The sequence below is a fragment of the Callithrix jacchus genome, chromosome 5 (genome assembly GCF_049354715.1).
Source record: "Callithrix jacchus isolate 240 chromosome 5, calJac240_pri, whole genome shotgun sequence".
Classification (NCBI taxonomy): domain Eukaryota; kingdom Metazoa; phylum Chordata; class Mammalia; order Primates; family Cebidae; genus Callithrix; species Callithrix jacchus.
Window position 1 is genome coordinate 102,950,130 of NC_133506.1, and position 20,133 is coordinate 102,970,262.

At 35.5% G+C, this 20,133-nt stretch overlaps 1 protein-coding gene across 28 annotated transcripts in view; it reads right to left on the bottom strand.

Moving 5' to 3' along the window:
• The window catches only part of NF1 (neurofibromin 1), a 296,867-nt gene that overhangs the window by 198,557 nt on the left and 78,177 nt on the right, over window positions 1-20,133 (bottom strand). For 22 of the 28 annotated variants that reach the window (XM_078373889.1, XM_078373884.1, XM_002748206.7 and 19 more), the window contains 4 exons: window positions 17,678-17,821; window positions 14,703-14,786; window positions 10,411-10,601; window positions 3,549-3,655 (listed from right to left, as the gene is read on the bottom strand). In XM_078373889.1, coding sequence (XP_078230015.1) covers window positions 3,549-3,655; window positions 10,411-10,601; window positions 14,703-14,786; window positions 17,678-17,821 — 526 coding nt within the window. Of the gene's footprint in view, window positions 1-3,548; window positions 3,656-10,410; window positions 10,602-14,702; window positions 14,787-17,332; window positions 17,427-17,677; window positions 17,822-20,133 lie in introns of all 28 variants that reach the window. The other 6 variants (XM_078373898.1, XM_078373896.1, XM_078373895.1 and 3 more) reach the window with 2 other exon arrangements.

Genomic DNA, 20,133 nt, shown 5'->3' on the forward strand with positions numbered 1-20,133 from the left:
TTCTTCTATATGTTTATTGTCTACATCTAGAAGAAGATTTATGCATGGAAAAGATGACCTGTCTATAAGCTATTTTACTGGCAACAGTTCCTTGGCAACAAACTTCTCCTGTTGACTTTTAAGGAAGGGATAAAGGTTTTTTATTACATCTACGTAATTGTCTAAGATAGAAACGACTCCTTTTCCTGCACTTGCAAATAAGTAACTTACTCCCCAAATTCGTTTTTTAAAATGCCCCTTTGAATTCTCTTTGCTCTCACACTCCACTGATTTCCTAATAATGACATTACACTTCACAGTGCTGTTTAGTCTTTTCGCTATCCTACATTCATCAACTTCACCTTTATGACATCTTAAATGTGTTATATACTGTAATCTATTCTCAATACCTAAGTAAGTATCTTTCAGTTCTACAAGTTTCTTGTTGGACATCCAATCAATACCTCAAACTCAGTAGATCTAAAACTGAATTTACGATTTTCCTGGTCAAACCCTCTCTTATGCCATCAACCTTTCCTTCCCTTTTCTGCTCTAATCAGCTTATCCTGGAATATTTAGTGGTATCTCTCTAACCTCATATATCTAAATTGACTACCAAACACTATGTATGCTACTTCTTTACCTATCAAGTTGGTCTCCATCCCCACCCTACCCTATTCCATTTGGATCTTCACAATTCTCATTATTTCTCACCTACATTACTGCATAACCAAGTCCAAGAAGTTCAGGTAACCCTCTACCAAGCCATCCTGCAAATTTCAAGTGAAGTGTTATGTTTAAAATAAAATACTGATTAAGGTATTTCCCACCTTAAAGGCTATCACTTCCCATGGCCACTAAAATAAAGCTTCATAATGCGTAAGTACAACAGTGCAGCAGTCAAATATTTTGGTTCTAGAGATTAGCAGATGTGAACTCAATCCTTACCCAACAATTACTAGCTCTGTGACTTTGGAAATGTACTTAAGCCTCAGTTTCCTCATCCACAGGAGATAATAATATTAATACTAGTGTTGCTTCACAGTATTATTGTAAGGATGGATGAAAAGACACACGAACTGCACAGCGCAAGGGCCAGCACAGACTGAAAATGTAACAGATGTTTCTCTCTCTCCATTTATCTATCTGTATATAGATATATCAACATATCCGGATACAGATAGATAGATGTATCTGATATATACATACAGATCGATATACCTATCTATCTGGATATATATATACATATAGATGGATATATCTAATACAGCATCTCGCTCTCTTACCCAGGCTGGAAGGCAGTGGCACGATCATGGCTTACTGCATGCAGCCTCAACCTCCTCCCTGGGCTGAAGTGGTCCTCCCACCTCAGCTTCCCAAGTAGCTGGAATTACAGGTGTATGCCACCATACCTGGGTAATATTTTTATTTTTTTTGTAGAGATGGGGGTCTGTGTTGCCCAGGCTGGCCTCAAATACCTGGGCTCAAGCAATCTTCCTGACTTGGCTTCCCCAAGTGTTGGGATTACATGTGTGAGCCACCACACCTGGCCATATTTTTACTAAAACGATCTGACCTGTTCTTGTACCTTCACATCGTGCTCATCTCCCATACCCTCAAATACACACTTCTTCTCTCACTTTACACTCACCCTATTTGAGTTTATCATAGTTTTTTCCACAAATAATTTAATAATGATACCATTTGTCTCATAAACCATTCTATAAGCTCCTTCGGGACAGACTTTGTCTTTTATTGATTTTTGTAATCCCAGCATTTAGCATGGCTTCTTATAGTTTCTCAACAAATACTTGTTGAATTGAATTTAAAACACATTACTACCTTTACTTATTTTTGAAAGTTTCCATTCCTTTTACCACAAAATTACTCACCAAGAGCCATTTTTTTGCTGGCCTATTTAATGTTGGTTTAATACTTTATATATTTTTCAGTATATACTCTAAATTTATATACAAGAAGAAGCTGCATTCAATGGGAAAAAGTTAATTCAGTAAAACAGAAAGTCATTTATCCACACATTCGATTAGTTTATCTTATTTGAGCAGAATAATTATTTCAATTAATTATTATGGATTGAACATTTCTAAGAAAACTGTTGTTTTAAACCAGTATTCACAGACAACCTGGACTTATTTCTAAAACATCACTAAATAGTTATGAAAAATCATAAAATCTCACTAATACTTCTTAACTTTAATTCATAGAGATCGCCAAATTTTACCATTTAGTTCTTCAACTGCTCAACACTTAATAATAGATATTAAAATCTTGCAAATCTCAACTATGAATTGAATGGCAGTTTATTCTAATCTAAAATAATTGTTGTCTATATGTTCATATCTTGGCATAACAGCTAAAATCATCCCTATTTTTTCCTTGATTAAAGTTACTGAATACTGATTTAACTGTTGCTTGCTTTCATAGTGGCAATGACCTAAAATCAGAAATTATGAATAAGGGTTATATGAATAGAACACAGCTCTATATTACTCATCTATTTAGGAATCAGTTTTTTTCATCTCTGGTGAGATAGTTATTGAGTTTAAAGCAAATATTAAGAAAACAAAACCAGGTCTTTTGAAAATTCATTGCTAAAGTGACGTTTTTGAAGTCAATATAATTCAATCTGTTCTAGGTCAGATATTACAAATATTTTTGACAATTCCTTAAGTTACAAATAAAAATTCCTCAAGTTACAAATAAATTTCTTAAGACACAAATAAAAATATATGTAAACTGTATACTATAAGCCTTCATAGCTAAATTAGCCAGGGTCTAATAATACCAAAAAAAAACATTTTTTGTAAAATGAAATTTAGGCATTCCTACTCAATTTATGAATACTCATTGATGTTTGATTTACATTAACACATCATTGCTCACCACAGAATATCTCTCAATTCCTTCTGATAGTTTATTTCAATACACATAATCATGTAAAGTACTTTCCAAAGCTTTAAAGTCACATATTAGCTGTTACAATATCCCCAAGTGGAACTACTACTGACACATTCTACAAGGAGACAAAACTAGGCAATGGAAGGTCAAGGGACTTTGTAATGCTGTAAAGTCAGTCAGAGAGTTGAAAACAGCAATGTCAGAAATGAAATCCCGGGCTCAATTCATCCTTTCACCATAACATCACAATCTCCTTGTTCCATTCTGCAATGAAACTGATATCCTACTACAGAGGATCTTTGAAAGCACTATAATAGCAAAACAGATAGCTTCTATAACCTATAGCCACCCTTGAGAGAAAATCCAGAAAAATGAAACAGCACCCTTGCATTCTCTTTATTGAAAACAAAAATTGTAGTTAAGTGAAACTTTCCATTACCAAGATTTAAAATGCTCATTTTCTCTACTATATTATTTTCAAAGATTCAAAAATTAGTTAACCATATGTATTACTGGCTATTTCACAAGGACATGTCATTATAAATCCAATTTGGTGGTCTAGTTCAGCACAATTAATATAATTAGTACATTCATGATACTGGTTTTTGACCTAGTGATTTTTTTCAGATGTATTATACATTTAAACTTACCCTTCAGGAGTCGTTTTAACTTTGCACAATCCACATTTATATACTGTAACAATTCTATATCATGGACATCAACATTGTCTTCTGAACAAACAGTTAATTCCTGTAACCTAAAAAGTAAAAACAAAAAATAACTTATCAAATTAAGTATTAGGGGCCAGGTGTGGTAGCTCACACCTGTAATCCCAGCACTTTGGGAGGCCAAGGTAGTAGGATCACTTGAGGCTAGGAGTTCAAGACGAGTCTGGGCAACATAGAAAGATATCATCTCTACAAAAAAATTAGCATGGTGGCACACAACTACAGGCCCAACTACTCAGGAGGCTAAGGGAGGAGGATCTCTTGAGCCTAGAAGTTTCAAGCTGCAATGAGCTGTGATCATACCACTGCACTCCAGCCTGAGGCAGAGTGAAACACTGTCTCTTAAAAAAACATCTTAGGGTCTCTCTAAATTCTGAATTCAACAGATTCTTCCCCCAAAGATGAGTTCATAAGAGTAAAGACACATATAAAAATAAGGCAATAAATATTTCTTTAAAAAGCCTAAAGAAACATAACTAGCTTAAGGGATATGATAAAAGAAACCATGATAATCCAGTAAAGTTAGTATCTTTATCCTTAAGATTGAGGTATCTAAATAATATTTCCAACTTTTGGCCAGGGTTCTTTGGGAAAATTAGTTAAATTCCAGGATGGGGGCAGGAGATATACAAGGTGAGGGTAGGACACCTTGAGCTTGAAAACAAGAAAACTATCAAACAACTATCAGAGTCATGTCAAATATCATATAACTATGCATTTTAGGCCTCCCAACCGTCAAAAATGGGATAATCTAAAGACCGAAAGAATTGTGTCTATAATTGAACACATACAATAAATTAAAATACACGAGTCTGCAGTAACACTGAAAGAAAAAAGTTAATGGGTAACCTTCTGCACTGTTAGGGTACCAACTCATTCTGATAATGAAAAATGAAAGTCAAGTCTCTATCCTGCTTTCCCTACATGGACTGTATTGCAAGATGACCAAACACACAATGAAGCAAAAATCTTTCATAGAAATCACAATTTTAAAAAGAAGAATGAACGACAGAATGGAAAACTTTTCATTTTGCAGCCCCCCAATGAAGTGGATTCCAGGCACTGATCATCAGTGGTTACTATAATTATAGGTAAAATTTATAGGAAACTATAATTAATGCATAATGCCGATGATATTGAAATTGAACCACTGGTCATAACATTAAAAGTCAGGAATAGGACATGTTTCCTGATGTGATGCATTCAGAACCACACAGCATCATCAGTATTCTTAGCCCCCCAGCCAAATGAACCTGAATCGAATGAAACCTAAATACAGAATGTAGAAAGTTTCATAAGGCAAATAATACAGTCCAACAAATAAACAGCATGGGAAAAAATGGAGAACAAGGTAGAGAAATGAAGAAATGATACAGATTAACAGACACTCAGGAGAAATATCAACCAATTCCAAAGTATCCATCCTGTTTGTATCCTAATTTGAACAAAACAAATAAAAAAGCCATTTCTGAGATAACAAAAAAAATTAAACACAGATTTGGCAATAGATATTAAAAATTATGATTTTTGATAGGTATGACAATATTATAGTTAAATATTTAAAAGTCTATTTATTAGAGATACATACTGAAATACACAGAGGTGAAATGACATCTGGGGTTTGCTTTAAATTACTGAAAAGAGAGGAAGAGAAATCACAGCATATCGGAAATAGTTAAAGCAGAGTAAGAGATGCATGGGGATTTGAAGTACTATTCTCTCTGCTATGTGTATTTTTTAATTTTTCCACAATGAACTATTTTAAAAATTCATATTTAAAATTATAAGTAAAATTATACTGTGAATTAAAAGTAAATTTTAAGTAAGCTTCATTTTACTAACTTCTACTTATATCACCTAGATTTCCAAAACATGAATGAAACTTATATTCACAGGGTACATTTACTTTGTATTCGAAAGCTGAGTAAGCCTTTTTTCATTGCACTTTTCACACTTTGTACATGTGTTTACCTGATTACTTGATTAATGTCCCTCCTTCACAGAACATAAGCTTATATGGACAGGAATATCTATTTAAATCCAAACTTCTCTTATGTTGAATATGAAGTTATCAAAATGTAGCAAAAACACTTAGCAAAAATGTAGTTATTTTTAAACTGATAACAAAATTTCACTTAGCCTAAATGTTAATAAAAGAAATTAAACTTTTCTTCCATTTTACTCTAAAAACTACAGCAGTCAGATTTTCGAAAGTTGGTACTGCTATCCTATTATGTCACCTGATGAGGCATACTCATTATTCATATTAATAGACACCAAAAATATAAGCAGCACGATTAAGTCACTAACTTTTAATAAATGCAGCAATAGAGATATGGTAAAAAGGCACAAATACTATATGGTCTTATAATTTATAAGTATGAACTTGAATTTCAATCATTTAGTGCAATTTGCAACTGAGGTATTAATCATCACACCAAACCTTCAGTTGATAAGAATGTAATCAATCCTATTCTTCCTTCTCCAATTCTCCTTTCACTCACTTGGGCTTTAATTAGCCGACAGCTAACAGTAAAACTATTCTGAACATTTACACGAACACTCTTCCTATCATCAGGGTAAGAAAAGCTCAGCAGTTCAAGCTGGGAATGAGGTGGTCCTCAATGCTAAAAATTCCACAGCTGCTGCAAAGAGCAAAATATGGAGTACGGCTCCTTAGAAAACACAATGTCATAGATCAGCTAAACCGACTTCCAAAAAATTGACTCTTGTAGTTGTTTGTGAAAAATGGAAGAAAAATTCTGTCTCTTTTATAGTCTGCTACCTTTATAGGGAGTAGGTATTTTGTGATGGTTAAACGTCATTTCCGAAGCAGAGAAATCAAATAAAGGGTAGTCTGAGCAAAAGAAATGAAAAGCAGAAAGCCTATCATTAAAACATCTAGAAAGACTAGGCATGCATGAGCCAGCTGTGGTGGTTCATGCCTGTATTCCCAGCACTTTGGGAGGCCAAGGCAGGTGGATCACGAGGTCAAGAGATCGAGACCATCCAGGCCAACATAGTGAAACCTCGTCTCTACTAAAATACAAAAATTAGCTGGGCGTGGTGGCAGGCACCTGTAGTCCCAGCTACCTGGGAGGCTGAGGCAGGAGAACTGTTTGAACCCGTAAGGCAGAGGTTGCATTGAGCTGAGATTGTGCCACTGCACTCCAGCCTGGCACCTGAGCAAGACTGTATCAAATAAATAAATAAATAAATAAAAAAGAAAGAAAGACTAGGCATACTGAAAGATATTTTAAATGTAGAGGTCCAGAAAAGAAGAAGAAACCAAAAACCAGAGAGTTAAGTACATGAGTACATGATCTGGCCCTGCAACAAAGGAAAGATGAGTGAGGTTTTTGATCTCCTTAACCTGGGAGCTTGGGGCTTAACATCCATATGGAGACTGGATATAAAGCTTTACACCCTAATAATGCAGGATTCTAACTGGGGCTCTGCATAAAACATGAACTAGAAAGAACAATGCATTCCCCCTGCCCCACTCCCCAAAAAAAGAAAAAGAAAAAATCTACCAGTACAAAGAAGCTTACCTGCTCTGCCTAAGCTTTGGATAAAGTGAAAAAAGTCATCTAGAGCCGTTTACCTTTTAAGAGTTTAGGGTCCAAATTTATACTACCCATACAGACTGGGACTCAGAAATTAAGAAAAAAATAGGTCCAGAACTGGACACCTGACAAATGCAAATGCAAAACCATCACTAGAACATTCCCACAACTCAAGGCTACAAGAGATTCCAAAAGAAAATACAGGTCACAATAACAATAATTTTGCAATCAAGGATTCCAAAACTGAGACGTAAAAATTCACCATGGTGAGAGTTGGCACAAACAAATCAATATTAAACAATATTAAAGAGAATGTAAATGTTTTAAACAATCAGAGACATACAAAAGCCCTGAAAACTATTTTAAAAAAAAGAAAGAAACCATAACAAACAGATTTGTACAGAACAAAATAGCAAATGCAAAGAACCAAGTGACTTTTAAAGTCAGAGTTTTCTACTTCTGATGGTATATCAAATTAGATATTCTGAACCACCTTCTCACTACAAAACAACTATGCGGAGTAATTCTGTGGATAAATCAGCTAATCCTACTATGCACCACAAAAAATGGTATACTCCAGGAGAAAAATAAAGCTATCTTAAGATTTATAGCCAGCCAGGCATGGTGGCTCATACCCCAACACTTTGAGAGGTCAACAGGGTAATCCCAACACTTTGAGAGATCAAGGCAGAAGGATCCCTTGAGCCCAGGGGTTCAAGACCACCAGGGGCAACATGGCAAGAATGTCTCTACAAAAAAAAATTAAATTAGCCGGGCATGGTGGCACATGCCTGTAGTCCTGGCTACTCAGGAGGCTGGGGTGGGAGGATCACTTGAGCCCAGGAGGCTGAGGCTGCAGTGAGCCATGTTTGCACCACTGCACTCCAGCCTGGGTGACACAGAGAAGACAGTGTCTCAAAAAATAATAATAATAAATCTATAGTCTATCTTCCCCTAAAGAAAAGTAAAAGTCAGACATAGAAAAACCAAATCTTAATCTTAAAGGAGAAACACAGACGGGGAGAATGGACAAACATGAAACATCTTCATGATACTGATTCATCTATTATATGTAAAATATAAAATCAATCTTTAGAAAGAACTGCCACTCAAGCCACTTGCATATTTTAAGTCACCTAAAACTATGACAGCAATGTCATAAGATGTTCCCACCTAAATTAAGTCATCATAATGATCTTTTATATGAGTGGTCCTCCAACATGATCAGCTCCTATTTCTGACACAAGCTAAATGAAACTGCAAATGCAGTTGTCTGAAACAATGTTATTTCATAGATGCCATTTCTGAGCAGTCTGTCCTGTGAAAGCTAGTAAAAGTTTAGATACTTAGCTTCTATTCTGGCAACAGTGAACTACATTCAGAAAATAACAAAAGTTGCCTATTTTTACATGGGCTTATGCTGCAAAATCCCATAAAGTAAAACCTTTGGTGACTAGAAATTTTCTAGAGTTTTCCAAGGTGGCACATTTGTTGTATTCTCCAAAGCAATTCACGCATTTATAGAGTAAAAGGCATTTGGTTTTTTTGGTATCACTTGCTACCTTCAATGTAACAGGTGTTTCAAATAGTAAGGCTGGCCTATCCATCACCTAAATTAAAAGGGTTTGTGTTTTTTATTAAATACAATTTTCTACCCTCCTATTCTCTAGGTATTTGTTCACCTTGCTGACTCAGACAATGCATTATTACTCAGAATATAAAATGTTATTACTCAAAAGATTTCATGAAAATACTGTTCTATCATATAAACATTACCCAAGACTATCAATAATACATCAAGTAAAATTTTAATTTTCTTTGGATCAAGAATTGTGTTGAGGTTGAAAAATATTGCTGCCTATTATCTTAATTATAGAAATGTCACTGTTGATTAAAAAGACTGCAGGCCTTCTAAGTTAGTCAATTCCCCCAAAAAAACATAACACAAATTCTCAAATGGTGATGTATGTTGTCATTCACACCTGCTGGAAAACAACAAAGCAATAAGCGAATCTGACTAATGAAAGTCCACTGCTCGTATCACACTGATGAACCAAAGATGCAGGCACCAACAAAGAGGATTGTTTTGCTCTATTTGATTTAGTCTTCAATTCACTAAATCACTAAATAATTTGTGCTACAGTTTCTAATTAACTTAATAACCCATTTGACTTTACTTGCCTGAAAGAGGCAAATCATTTGCATGAAAACAATTTGCAGTTACTCGCTACTGTCACTTATACTTCTATGCCACAGGGCACTACCTATACTAATTTCTCCACCTGTATGTAGCATATCACAACTAATGCTCATGATGATTTCGAATAATCAATAAAAGCTTATATTTATGATACATCTTTAAAAACAAAAAAGGATTTCATCAAAATGTGGCTAAAATAGACAGGGAAGTAATCTGGTATAAGGAAACTAATATAAATTCTGAAGCCAGCCTGACTTAGAAATTTTGGATCCTCCATTATTTGGCATATCACCTTAACATTTTTGGGTATTTGTTTGCTCACCTGTAAAATGGGGGAAGTATCACCAGGGTTACTGTGAGGATGAGACAGCACAGGAAATGCTGTAAATACTCAATAAATGACAGTATTTTACATACACTTAAAACACAGTCCACTTTCTGGAGAATTCTACTTTGCAATTATTCACTTCCCTGTGCTTCCATATCACTTAGGTTTTATTGGATTTTGGTGGGGTTTTTTTGTGTGTGTGTAACCTAAAATCTTGTGATAAAGGGTAGAGTTGTGAGAGCATTTGAATTCTGACTATTCTCATCAATTATTCCATCTGATTGGGTAGTTTCATTTAAAGGGATAACACGTTTAAAAAGCCAAACCAAAGTTCATAACTAGTATGGTTTTTTAAAGCCTGCTCATGAGAGATTTTTTATTTAATTGCACACATCAACATCATAAAACACAATTAAACTGTCAAATATTTTAATGCATAAAATTTCTACGAAAGCCCAGACAAATTCATTTCTTCAGAGGCTGAGGTAGGAGGATTACCTAAGCCTGGGAGGTTGAAGCTGCCATCAGCTGTGATCGTACCACTGTGCAACAGAACTTGTCTAAAAAATGGAAAAACACAAACAAACAAACAAAAAATCCTCATTTCTGTTAACTTTTTATTTTTAGGTGGATAAAAAACAAGACTTCTAAAATCCATATTACTTCAGTAATCCCATGTGGATTACTAACCTGGTAGAAATGCGACTAAAGACTGCATTGAAGTTGTTGCAGCTGAGAGAAAATAAAACTCCAGAGGCAGAATTCCGAAGTTCAGCTGCATGCTGGTTTCCTTCACGACAGGTGTGAAGAAAATGGCAGATTTCTGGCAGCAACTGTTTGACCAGCATCGTTTCATCTAATCTCATTGTGTCCTTTGGTTGCTAAAATAGAAATAACAACATTATTCTAAATGCTTAATTTTACCTATAAACATTTTCTATTACAAAAATTTTCAAACACACAGAAGAATGAAAATAAAATAATGACCACCTATATATACACGAGCTAGATTTAAAAACTCTTAACATTGCATCATATTTGCTACATCTGTCTATAGATAGTCTAATAAAGAGGATGGTTCCATCTCTGATCCCATAATCACAATTAAAGCTCAATCCCCCTGCCATCCTTATTAGTCCTCCCATCCCTGCTTGCTCTCTTGTTCATCAAAGGAGCCCTTCCCTAGGAATCCTCAGTTTGCTGTGAGTTCTACAAATACAGAATCAACAATCATGTTGATTGATGAGTGCATTGTGCCATCTGTCTTAATATTTAAGTAAATTCCCGGGGGGAGCCATCACACTTGCTTTTGTGCAGACTGACCAAAACAGACACTACTTATTCTAAGTCATTTTATTTTGGTTGAATCTTTTCAAAGTAAGTTATAAATATCTTAATACTTCAATCCATATGCCTCAGCATCTCTTAAAAATAAGAATTTTCTCTAATGTAACTTCAGTACAATTAACACACCAAGCAAAAATAAACAACTACCTTGTATCATCTAATACCAAATCCGAATTCAAATTTTACCACTGCCCTCAAAAAGTCTCACATAGCCTCTTTAATTCAAAAGGATCCAAAAAAGTTCACTAATTGCAACATTATTATGTTTCCTTAGTTTCTTTATTCTGTGCAATGGTGAGAGCTCAGCTCACTGCAACCTCCATTTCCCAGGTTCAAGCGATCCTCCAGCCACCCAAGAAGCTGGGATTACAGGTACCCACCACCACATCTAGCTAATTTTTGTACTCTTAGTAGAGACAGGGTTTTGCCACGTTGGCCAGGTTGGTCTCAAACTCCTGACCTCAAGTGATTCACCCTCCTTGGCCTCTCAAAGTGCTGGGATTACATGCATTAGCCACCACACCTGGCCCATATTCACCACTCCTATTTCCCATGACTTTAAGTGAACCAGCTTCCTTACAGAATGTTTCATATCCTTGATTTAATTTTCCAGTGACATAAGTTGATTTGTTCTTCTAGTTACTGTATTATATATTTTCTTCGTATTTATTTTTTTTTGAGACAGAGTCTTGATGTACGGTCCAGGCTGGAGTGCAGTGTTGTGACCCTGGCTCACTGCAACGTCCGCCTCCTGGTTCCAAGAGATTCTCCTGCCTCAGTCTACCACGTAGCTGAGACTACAGGCACATGCCACCACACCTGGCTAATTTTTATATTTTTAGCAGAGATGGGGTTTCGCCATGTTGGCCAGGCTGGTCTTGGACTCCTGACCTCAAGTGATCCACCTACCTCGCCCTCCCAAAGTGGTGGGATTCCAGGCGTGAGTCATAGCGCCCAGCCTATATATTTGCTGTAAGCTAAAATTTAAATCTAATGTCCTGATTAAAGTTAAACAGTTTAGGGGATTCACTACAGTTTATATGCATCATACCATGAACACATAAGGCCAGGTGGTCCCATTAATGGCATTAAGTTTGATTAACTTTGGTGTTAACATCAAAATCTCTACTTTGTAAAAATATACAGTTAACAATCAATAGATAAGCCATCCTGAAGGTATGCTGTTCCACATTACTATTTCACCTAAGAGTCTTGATTATCTATCTGTGAATAAGTTTAATAACACTGAGCAAGATGGCAAACAGCAAAAATTTGTACAATTGTGTGCTACGCTCAATTCTGTAACTGCAATCCAAGCACTTTCAGATGCAAATACACTGAAACATAGGGACAGTACATAAACAGATTTCACAAAAACCTGTAAATTTCACATTACAATGCCTATCTTGTTTATAGGCTAACGAGATGATACAGATATTGAAACTCTAACAAATAAAAATCAGAGAAGTATCAAATCTTTTAAATAATAGTCATATTCACAGGAACAAAAATGCTTAAGATTCCTCAAATTCTATAAAACTTCACTCATAAGATATTGGGAAGAGTTTTCTTTCACTTAACTATTCCAACTATATATATGACAAACATGTACTTGTGCACTCAGTTATTCTTAAACTGCCTCAATTTACTCTGATTTAAAACTAAGAATCAAGAAACATCTGTAAAATCATTGAAGGAAATGAAGAAAACACCATTGTTCGATAATATAAATAGTGTTATTTTTTAAATAGTAAATTTAGTGAAAAAGCATATATATTTTTCAGTAATAGAGCAGGGCAAGGTAATATACATTTAATGCATTAAATAAGGTATACCGGGCTCACTTATTAGCATTTCAGTTAGGCTATCCTCAAAGAGTATTAAATCTAACAGAAGCCAATAATATCACTAATCATTCTCCAAATACATTTATCATTACCTCACAATTACAAATGTTAATGGAGAAAAGCTGTAAAACTCAACAAGGCAATAAACCACCCTATGCCCCACCATTTAATCATGGGTGTGGCTGATTTACTGGTAATTTACAGTCAAAGTAATAAGACCACTGGAAAAGACTGATTCAAGAAGAGTTTAAAATTTGCCCACCTTCCCAATTCCATCATCCTATGTAACAGCTATTTTGCTCTTTTGCTCCATTTTACACATAAACAATAGCATATCACAAGTTAACAGAAAATATCATGCTAAAATAACTAGCTCACCTTCAATTTTAAGTAGAAAACTTAAACACTGTCTCCACAATTCTGGAATATGGTCAAGGGCCAGTAAGAGAATTTAAAATATTATGCTTAGGCCAGGCATGGTGGTTCACATCTGTAATCCCAGCACTTTGGGAGGCCGAAGTACGTGGATCACTTGAGGACAGGAGTTCAAAACTAGCCTGGCCAACATAGTGAAACCCCATGGCTTCTGAAAATACAAAAAAATTAGCTGGGTATGCTGGTGCAAGCCTGTAATCCTAGCTACTCAGAAGGCTGAGGCATGACAGTAGTTTGAATCCAGGAGGTGGAGGTTGCAGTGAGCCAAGATGGCACCACTGCACTTCAGCTTGGACCACAGAGTAAGACTCTGTCTCAAAAGAAAAAATATATATATATGTGATGCTTAGATTTTTTGGGGCTTACAGCCCTCCCTAGGGATACACAGTTGTGTCAATATATATATATTTTTTCAATTCCCTATCCCAGTGCTTCCACAAACACTTCTCAACCAGACTATCAGTCACCATATATTAAGGTCTCTTCCAACTAGCTTTACTATAGAGAACTGCAACGTATGTGGAGAAGGAAAGCAATTCCGAATAAAAACAAAATTCTGAATTCTGAGCCAAAGGAAGACAGAGCATAAGAAATGAGTTGACGACACTACACATGGACTATACAGATCATTAAAATGGAGGTATTTAATTTATATAATTATATAAACTTTTATGCCATGTTTTAGGAAGAATTAAGGCTACTGATGTATATAAATACTTTGCTTTACGCAATAGAAATATTCTTGAAAAAGTTTAAATTAAGTCATGGTTGAAATACACTGAGATAACAACTTACAAGAAACCTGAGAAATAATTGTTTAGTACTCTCCTCCTCCACATACCTATCACATGTTTGTGTCCACATAAAACAAGTGTTCTCAAGGTAATATCTATCCTCAATAGACTTAATTTTTAAGTTCTCATTTATATAAATTTGAAAAGTAGAATATTAAAATCACATTCATACAGGAGGGAATATAAGATTATTTTTGGTCTTCTGAATCACATTCTCTCACATTTCTCTGAGAGACCAGTTAAATCAAATAGTGATCTCTTCATAAAATATTTTCTTAAAAACCTGAGAGACAGATATGTGGCTGAAACATAACATTTTATAAGTAAAATTATTATCCATTTAATTTACAAAAGATGAGAGAATTACAAAAGATGAGAGAATAATTTTCTCATGAAAAATTATCACCAGCTCAGCTGTACTAACAAAACTCATATTTGTATATCTTAGACAAATAGTCCATATGACTGTCCTCTTGGTCCACATCTGTACTTTGGTACATAAGATCATTCTCAAGATTGAATTCACAAAGCCTGCCTACTTGAGAATCCATTTACTTACCCCAGCAAGACATTTTTCCAGTGTATCCAATATAATCAACTGAGAGAGATATAAATTTTTTTCAGCAGCTTCTCCAAATATTCTCTAACAGAAAAGACATTCAAAACATAAAAGTTAGTTTCACTCTCTGCTACCAATCAACACACATCTGAAAACTGAAAGACTAAAGAACAATATTCTTCTATTTTATCTCCCAGATTATACTATACTTAAATCCATTATTTCTGATTTTATCCTAATCCTCATAAAAATTAAATTCTCAGGCAAACAGAAATGGCATTTACTATAGTCTGCCATTAACCTTGTGACAGTAAAATATGTTGTTTTGGTTTATGCTTTAACAATATGCAGGATGTAGACACACATATAGATCTGTACCAGAATCCTGAATTGGGCATTTAACTATCCTTTTATGCCACAAAATAATGAAAGTCTTAACTTTTTTTTTTTAAACAGTCTTGCTCTATCGCCAGGCTGGAGTGCAATGGTGCCATCCCGGCTCACTGCAACTTCCATTTTCCAGTTTCAAGCAATTCTCCTGCCTCAGCCTCCTGAGTAGCTGGGACTACAGGCAGCACTGCCATGCCCATCTAATATTTTTGTATTTTTTAGTACAGACTGGGTTTCACCATGTTGGTCAGGGTGGTCTCCATCTCTTGACCTCATGATCCACCCACCTCGGCCTCCCAAAGTGCTGGGATTACAGGCGTGAGCCACCACACCGGGCCCTCAAAGTCTTAATTCTTATAGCAACAAAATGCTATAGCACCACAGTGAATTTTAAGTACTCACTATCCTCAAAATGATACTACATATGTATTAACAAGAGACTGTGGTTTTGAAAATTTATTTAGTTAGCACTCGATGAAAGTCAATATAACAATACTGTTTTGTTTTGAAAAGAGGGTCCCAAATATTAAAATATTTCAACATATCTGGGAACACAGCCACATATTCATATGTGTAAAATCCTAAACTGTGCCCACACACTGCAACTGAGGAGCTACACAAAATATTAAATGTCTTCCCATAAATCTCTTTACATATTTATAAAAGGTCCTGCTTTTGGGGGTAAAATGTAAATTTTTTCCTTAAAGAAGGTAAATGATTTTCTACACCTCCAGTTTATTAGTTTTGTCAGTTTAGGGTACTGTCTAAGCAACTTCCTTAAAAGGAAACATACAAAGGATGATGTGAACAAAGAGTTATTCACCACATGTTCTCACTCATATGTGGAAGCTAAAAAGAGTAAAAAGTAGAAGAGAGGACACTAGAGGATGGGTAGGGTAAGGGGAATGGGGGTGGAGAGAGATTTGTTATAGGACACAGAAATACAGCTTGATAGGAAGAGTAAGTTTGAGGGTTCTGTACTACTGTAGAATGACTATAGTTAACATTATATAGTTTCAAGTAACTGGAGAATACTGAATATTCCCAACACAAAGAAATGATAAATGATGAGATGATGGATATGCTAATTACCCTAGTGGGATCACTATGCATTATATGTATTGAAACATTAATATGTACCATAAACATGTACAATTATTATATGTCAAATAAAATAGAACAAGAGAAAAAGTATCTAAAATATGGAAATAAGGCAAAAAGATAACTTCATGTCTTTTCAATGTCATACTAGAACATTATCTAATAAACCTAAGAACCATCTCAAAAAAAAAAGGGAGTAGAAATGATCTTCACAATCTACAACCAGAAGCTACTTCACAACTCAATACAAACAAATACAGATTTGGATTATAAATGTACGCTGGGTGGGGTGGCTCACACCTGTAATCCCAGCACTCTGGGAGGCCAAGGTGGGTGGATCACCTGAGGTCAAAAGTTTAAGACCAGGCTAGCTAACGTGGTGAAACCTCATCTGTACTAAAAATACAAAAAGTTAGCCAGGCATGGTTGCACACGCCTGTAATCCCAGCTACTGGGGAGCGTGAGGCAGGAGAATCACTTAAACTCTGGAAGCCTGAGGCAAAAGAACCACTTGAACTTGGGAGGCAGAGGTTGCAGTGAACTGAGATTGTGCCACTGCATTCCAGCCTGGGCAACAGAATGAGACCCTATCAATCATTCATTCATTCATTCATAAATAAATGAATGAATGAAATGCATGCACGCATGCATGTTAAAGACCAGCAGAGAGTTCAGAGTTAACCAAGAAAAATCCAGATGAGTTGCCATGAACTGAGTTAGTTTGGAATAGCTTAGAATGAAGATGTTAAATAGGAATTGACAGAGAGGAAGGGACAGCTTGAGAGAGACGAAAGATGTTATACATACAAAGGCACAGAGCGACAACAGCTGGAGTACTCTAAAGTCTAGGAAATATCAATTCATTTTAGAAAATGGAAAGAAGAAAGAAATTATGAGCTTTTAACAGTGGAATTCTTTGATGAAATTGGTATTTGATAAAAACTGTTTCAACAACAGGCTCTTTACTACAGCATGTCACAGGTTACAGAAGGAAGAAAAAACCCATTAATATATTCATTAAAAAAATCAATCCATATTTTAGAACTATGAGATCATATTTTATTTATCATCTACTTAAGACTGGGACAATCATCTAAATTCAAATAAGATGCTAAAGAAAAATATTTATAATAGATTACCGTGGTCAATTCGTGTATGACACAAAAGCTGTGTGAAATCCTAATTCAATAAAAATACTGGAAAAGGAGATAGGGTCACAAATAAGAGATGTTTCTAAGGGAAATAATAAAAAATCAAGATGAAAGTTATGGTTACTTGTGTTCATTGAATCTAAAACCCAGCTGATAAAAATTTTGAAAAAATAAATATAAAGTTACCTGTGCTCATGAATAAAATAAGATTAGTGGTTAAATCCAAAGTCCACAGAAAATCACTTTCCGTACTTCAAAATATGCTGTTCTAAACTTTTAAATCAAAAACAAAAGAAAGCAAATTCCCCAAAACACAGTAACCCAAATACTCACCATATTGTTAACATTCTTTAAGATAGTAGTGAGGCCGCTTATAACCAAAGAAAACTTGTATTTGGAAATATTGATTAGACATTCCTTGTTGTGCTCAGTACTGACTTTGGTATGTGTGTTCTGTTGTCCTGTTTTTATTGGAAGCTAAAAAAAGAAAAAAGAAAAAACACATAAAGAGCTTATCCCTGAAAATTACTATAAATAACTTACTTCCCAATGAAAATCATGATGTTTTAGGAAAATTTTATCAACTGCAGATACCTATATTTGCATCTCAAACTCTGATTTTCAATATATGATACCATTTATTACAGCAAATCTTAAATTCTTTGGAAACTTCCATTTTTGCAGCTTTCTTTTGGGACGTCATAAATGTCTACCTAAAAAATTAAATTCTTTACCCAGCACTATATAAGAAGAAATGATGACTCACAGAAATAGAGCTATTTCCTTATGGCTAAAAATTATTTCAGAGACTGTCTGCAATAAAATGCATATAACTGTTTCCCTTATATACTGAACTCAAACATTAAAAGAAAAACAGATCAAGAAAATCTATGCCCTAGACCTCTAGAGAATAATGCTAAACAACTGCTGATTGTTCAGAAACAAGTATAAACTATAAAACCTGGAAAAAACACAGTAAGACCGACTCAGTCAGATAAGCAACCTCAGCTACACAATTGAAGGGATAACAGAACACAAACGGAAAAATCCCATGAGAAGAAATACTCTTTGAGAAGATCACCTTTACATTTCTCTGTGAATGAATTAAATTCCACTGTCTAGAATTTCATCTCTACTCTGTTCAAACGTAGCATTCTGTATGTCAATCATCACGGACATACTTACTGTTAATATTAAACCCTGCTAATGCCAACAGAGAAACCTAGCAAGGTTCCTCTGTGAAAAAAATAAACCCAATACAACTTTCTGATTTTTAACAGGGTATAACTAAAGGTGGAAAGAGACCAACTGGCAGGCCAAGTTTGCTAAGTCAGTTAACAGTAGACAATTAATTCGATAGTAAAGAAATACTAAGCAAAATGGGGAGGGGCATTTGTAGAGTATAAAGTAGGGGGCAGAACAGAAACTACAGAACTCCATAATGTTAATTATAAAGATTATGGAGGAAAACAAAACCCGAAGGACCAAAAATGGGAATTTTAGAAGATGGAAGGGGCTAAAACGCAGCTGTGAATCTCCCGAAGTATCCCATAAAAATCAGAGAAATGGCCATAGTGGCTCACGATCCCAGTCCCAGCACTTTAAGAGGCCAGGTTGAGTGGATCATTCGAAGAGTTTGAGACCTCAAATCTGGCCAACATGGTGAAACCCTGTCTCTAAAAATACAAAAATTAGGCCGGGCGCGGTGGCTCACGCCTGTAATCCTAGCACTTTGGGAGGCCGAGGCAGGTGAATCACGAGGTCAAGAGATCAAGACCATCCTGGTCAACATGGTGAAACCCCGTCTCTACTAAAAATACAAAAAATTAGCTGGGCCCGGTGGCGCGTGTCTGTAATCCCAGCTACTCAGGAGGCTGAGGCAGGAGAATTGCCTGAACCCAGGAGGCAGAGGTTGCTGTGAGCCGAGATCGTGCCATTACACTCCAGCCTGGGTAACAAGAGTGAAACTCCGTCTCAAAAAAAAAAAAAAAAAATTACCCAGGTGTGGTGGTGTACACCTATCATCCCAGATACCAGGGAGGCTGCAGCACAAGAATGGCTTGAACCTAGGAGGTGGTGTTGCACTGAGCCAAGATAGCACCACTGCACTCCAGCCTGGGCAACAGAACAAGATTCCATCTCAAAAGAAAAAAAAAATCAGAGAAACTAAAATTTCTCCAGTAAAACCACAAACTGTCTCAATAAATTAGGTATCAAAAGAACATATCTCAAAACTATAAAAGCTATTTACGACAAAGCTACAACCAATATCATACTGAATTCCATACAAAAACTGGAAGCATTCCCTTTGAAATCTGGCACTAAAAAAATATACCCTCTCTCACCACTCCTATTCAATACAGTATTGGAAGTTCTAGCCAGAGCAATAAGGCAAGAAAAAAAAAAAAATAAAGGGTATTCAGTTAGGAAAGGAGGAAGTCAAAATGTCTCTATTTGCAGATGACATGATTGTATATTTAGAAGACCCTATCATCTCAGCCCAAAATCTCCTTAACTGAGAAGCAACTTTAGCAAAGTCTCAGGATATAAAATCAATGTGCAGAAATCAAAAGCATTTCTATACACCAATAACAGACTAATAGAGAGCCAAATCATGAGCAAACTCCCATTCATAATTGCTACAAAAAGAATAAAATATCTAGGAATACAACTAACAAAGGATGTAAAGGACCTCTTCAAGGAGAACTACAAACCACTGCTCAAGGAAATAAGAGAGGTCACAAACAGATGGAGAAACATTCCATGTTCATGGTTAGGAAGAATCAACA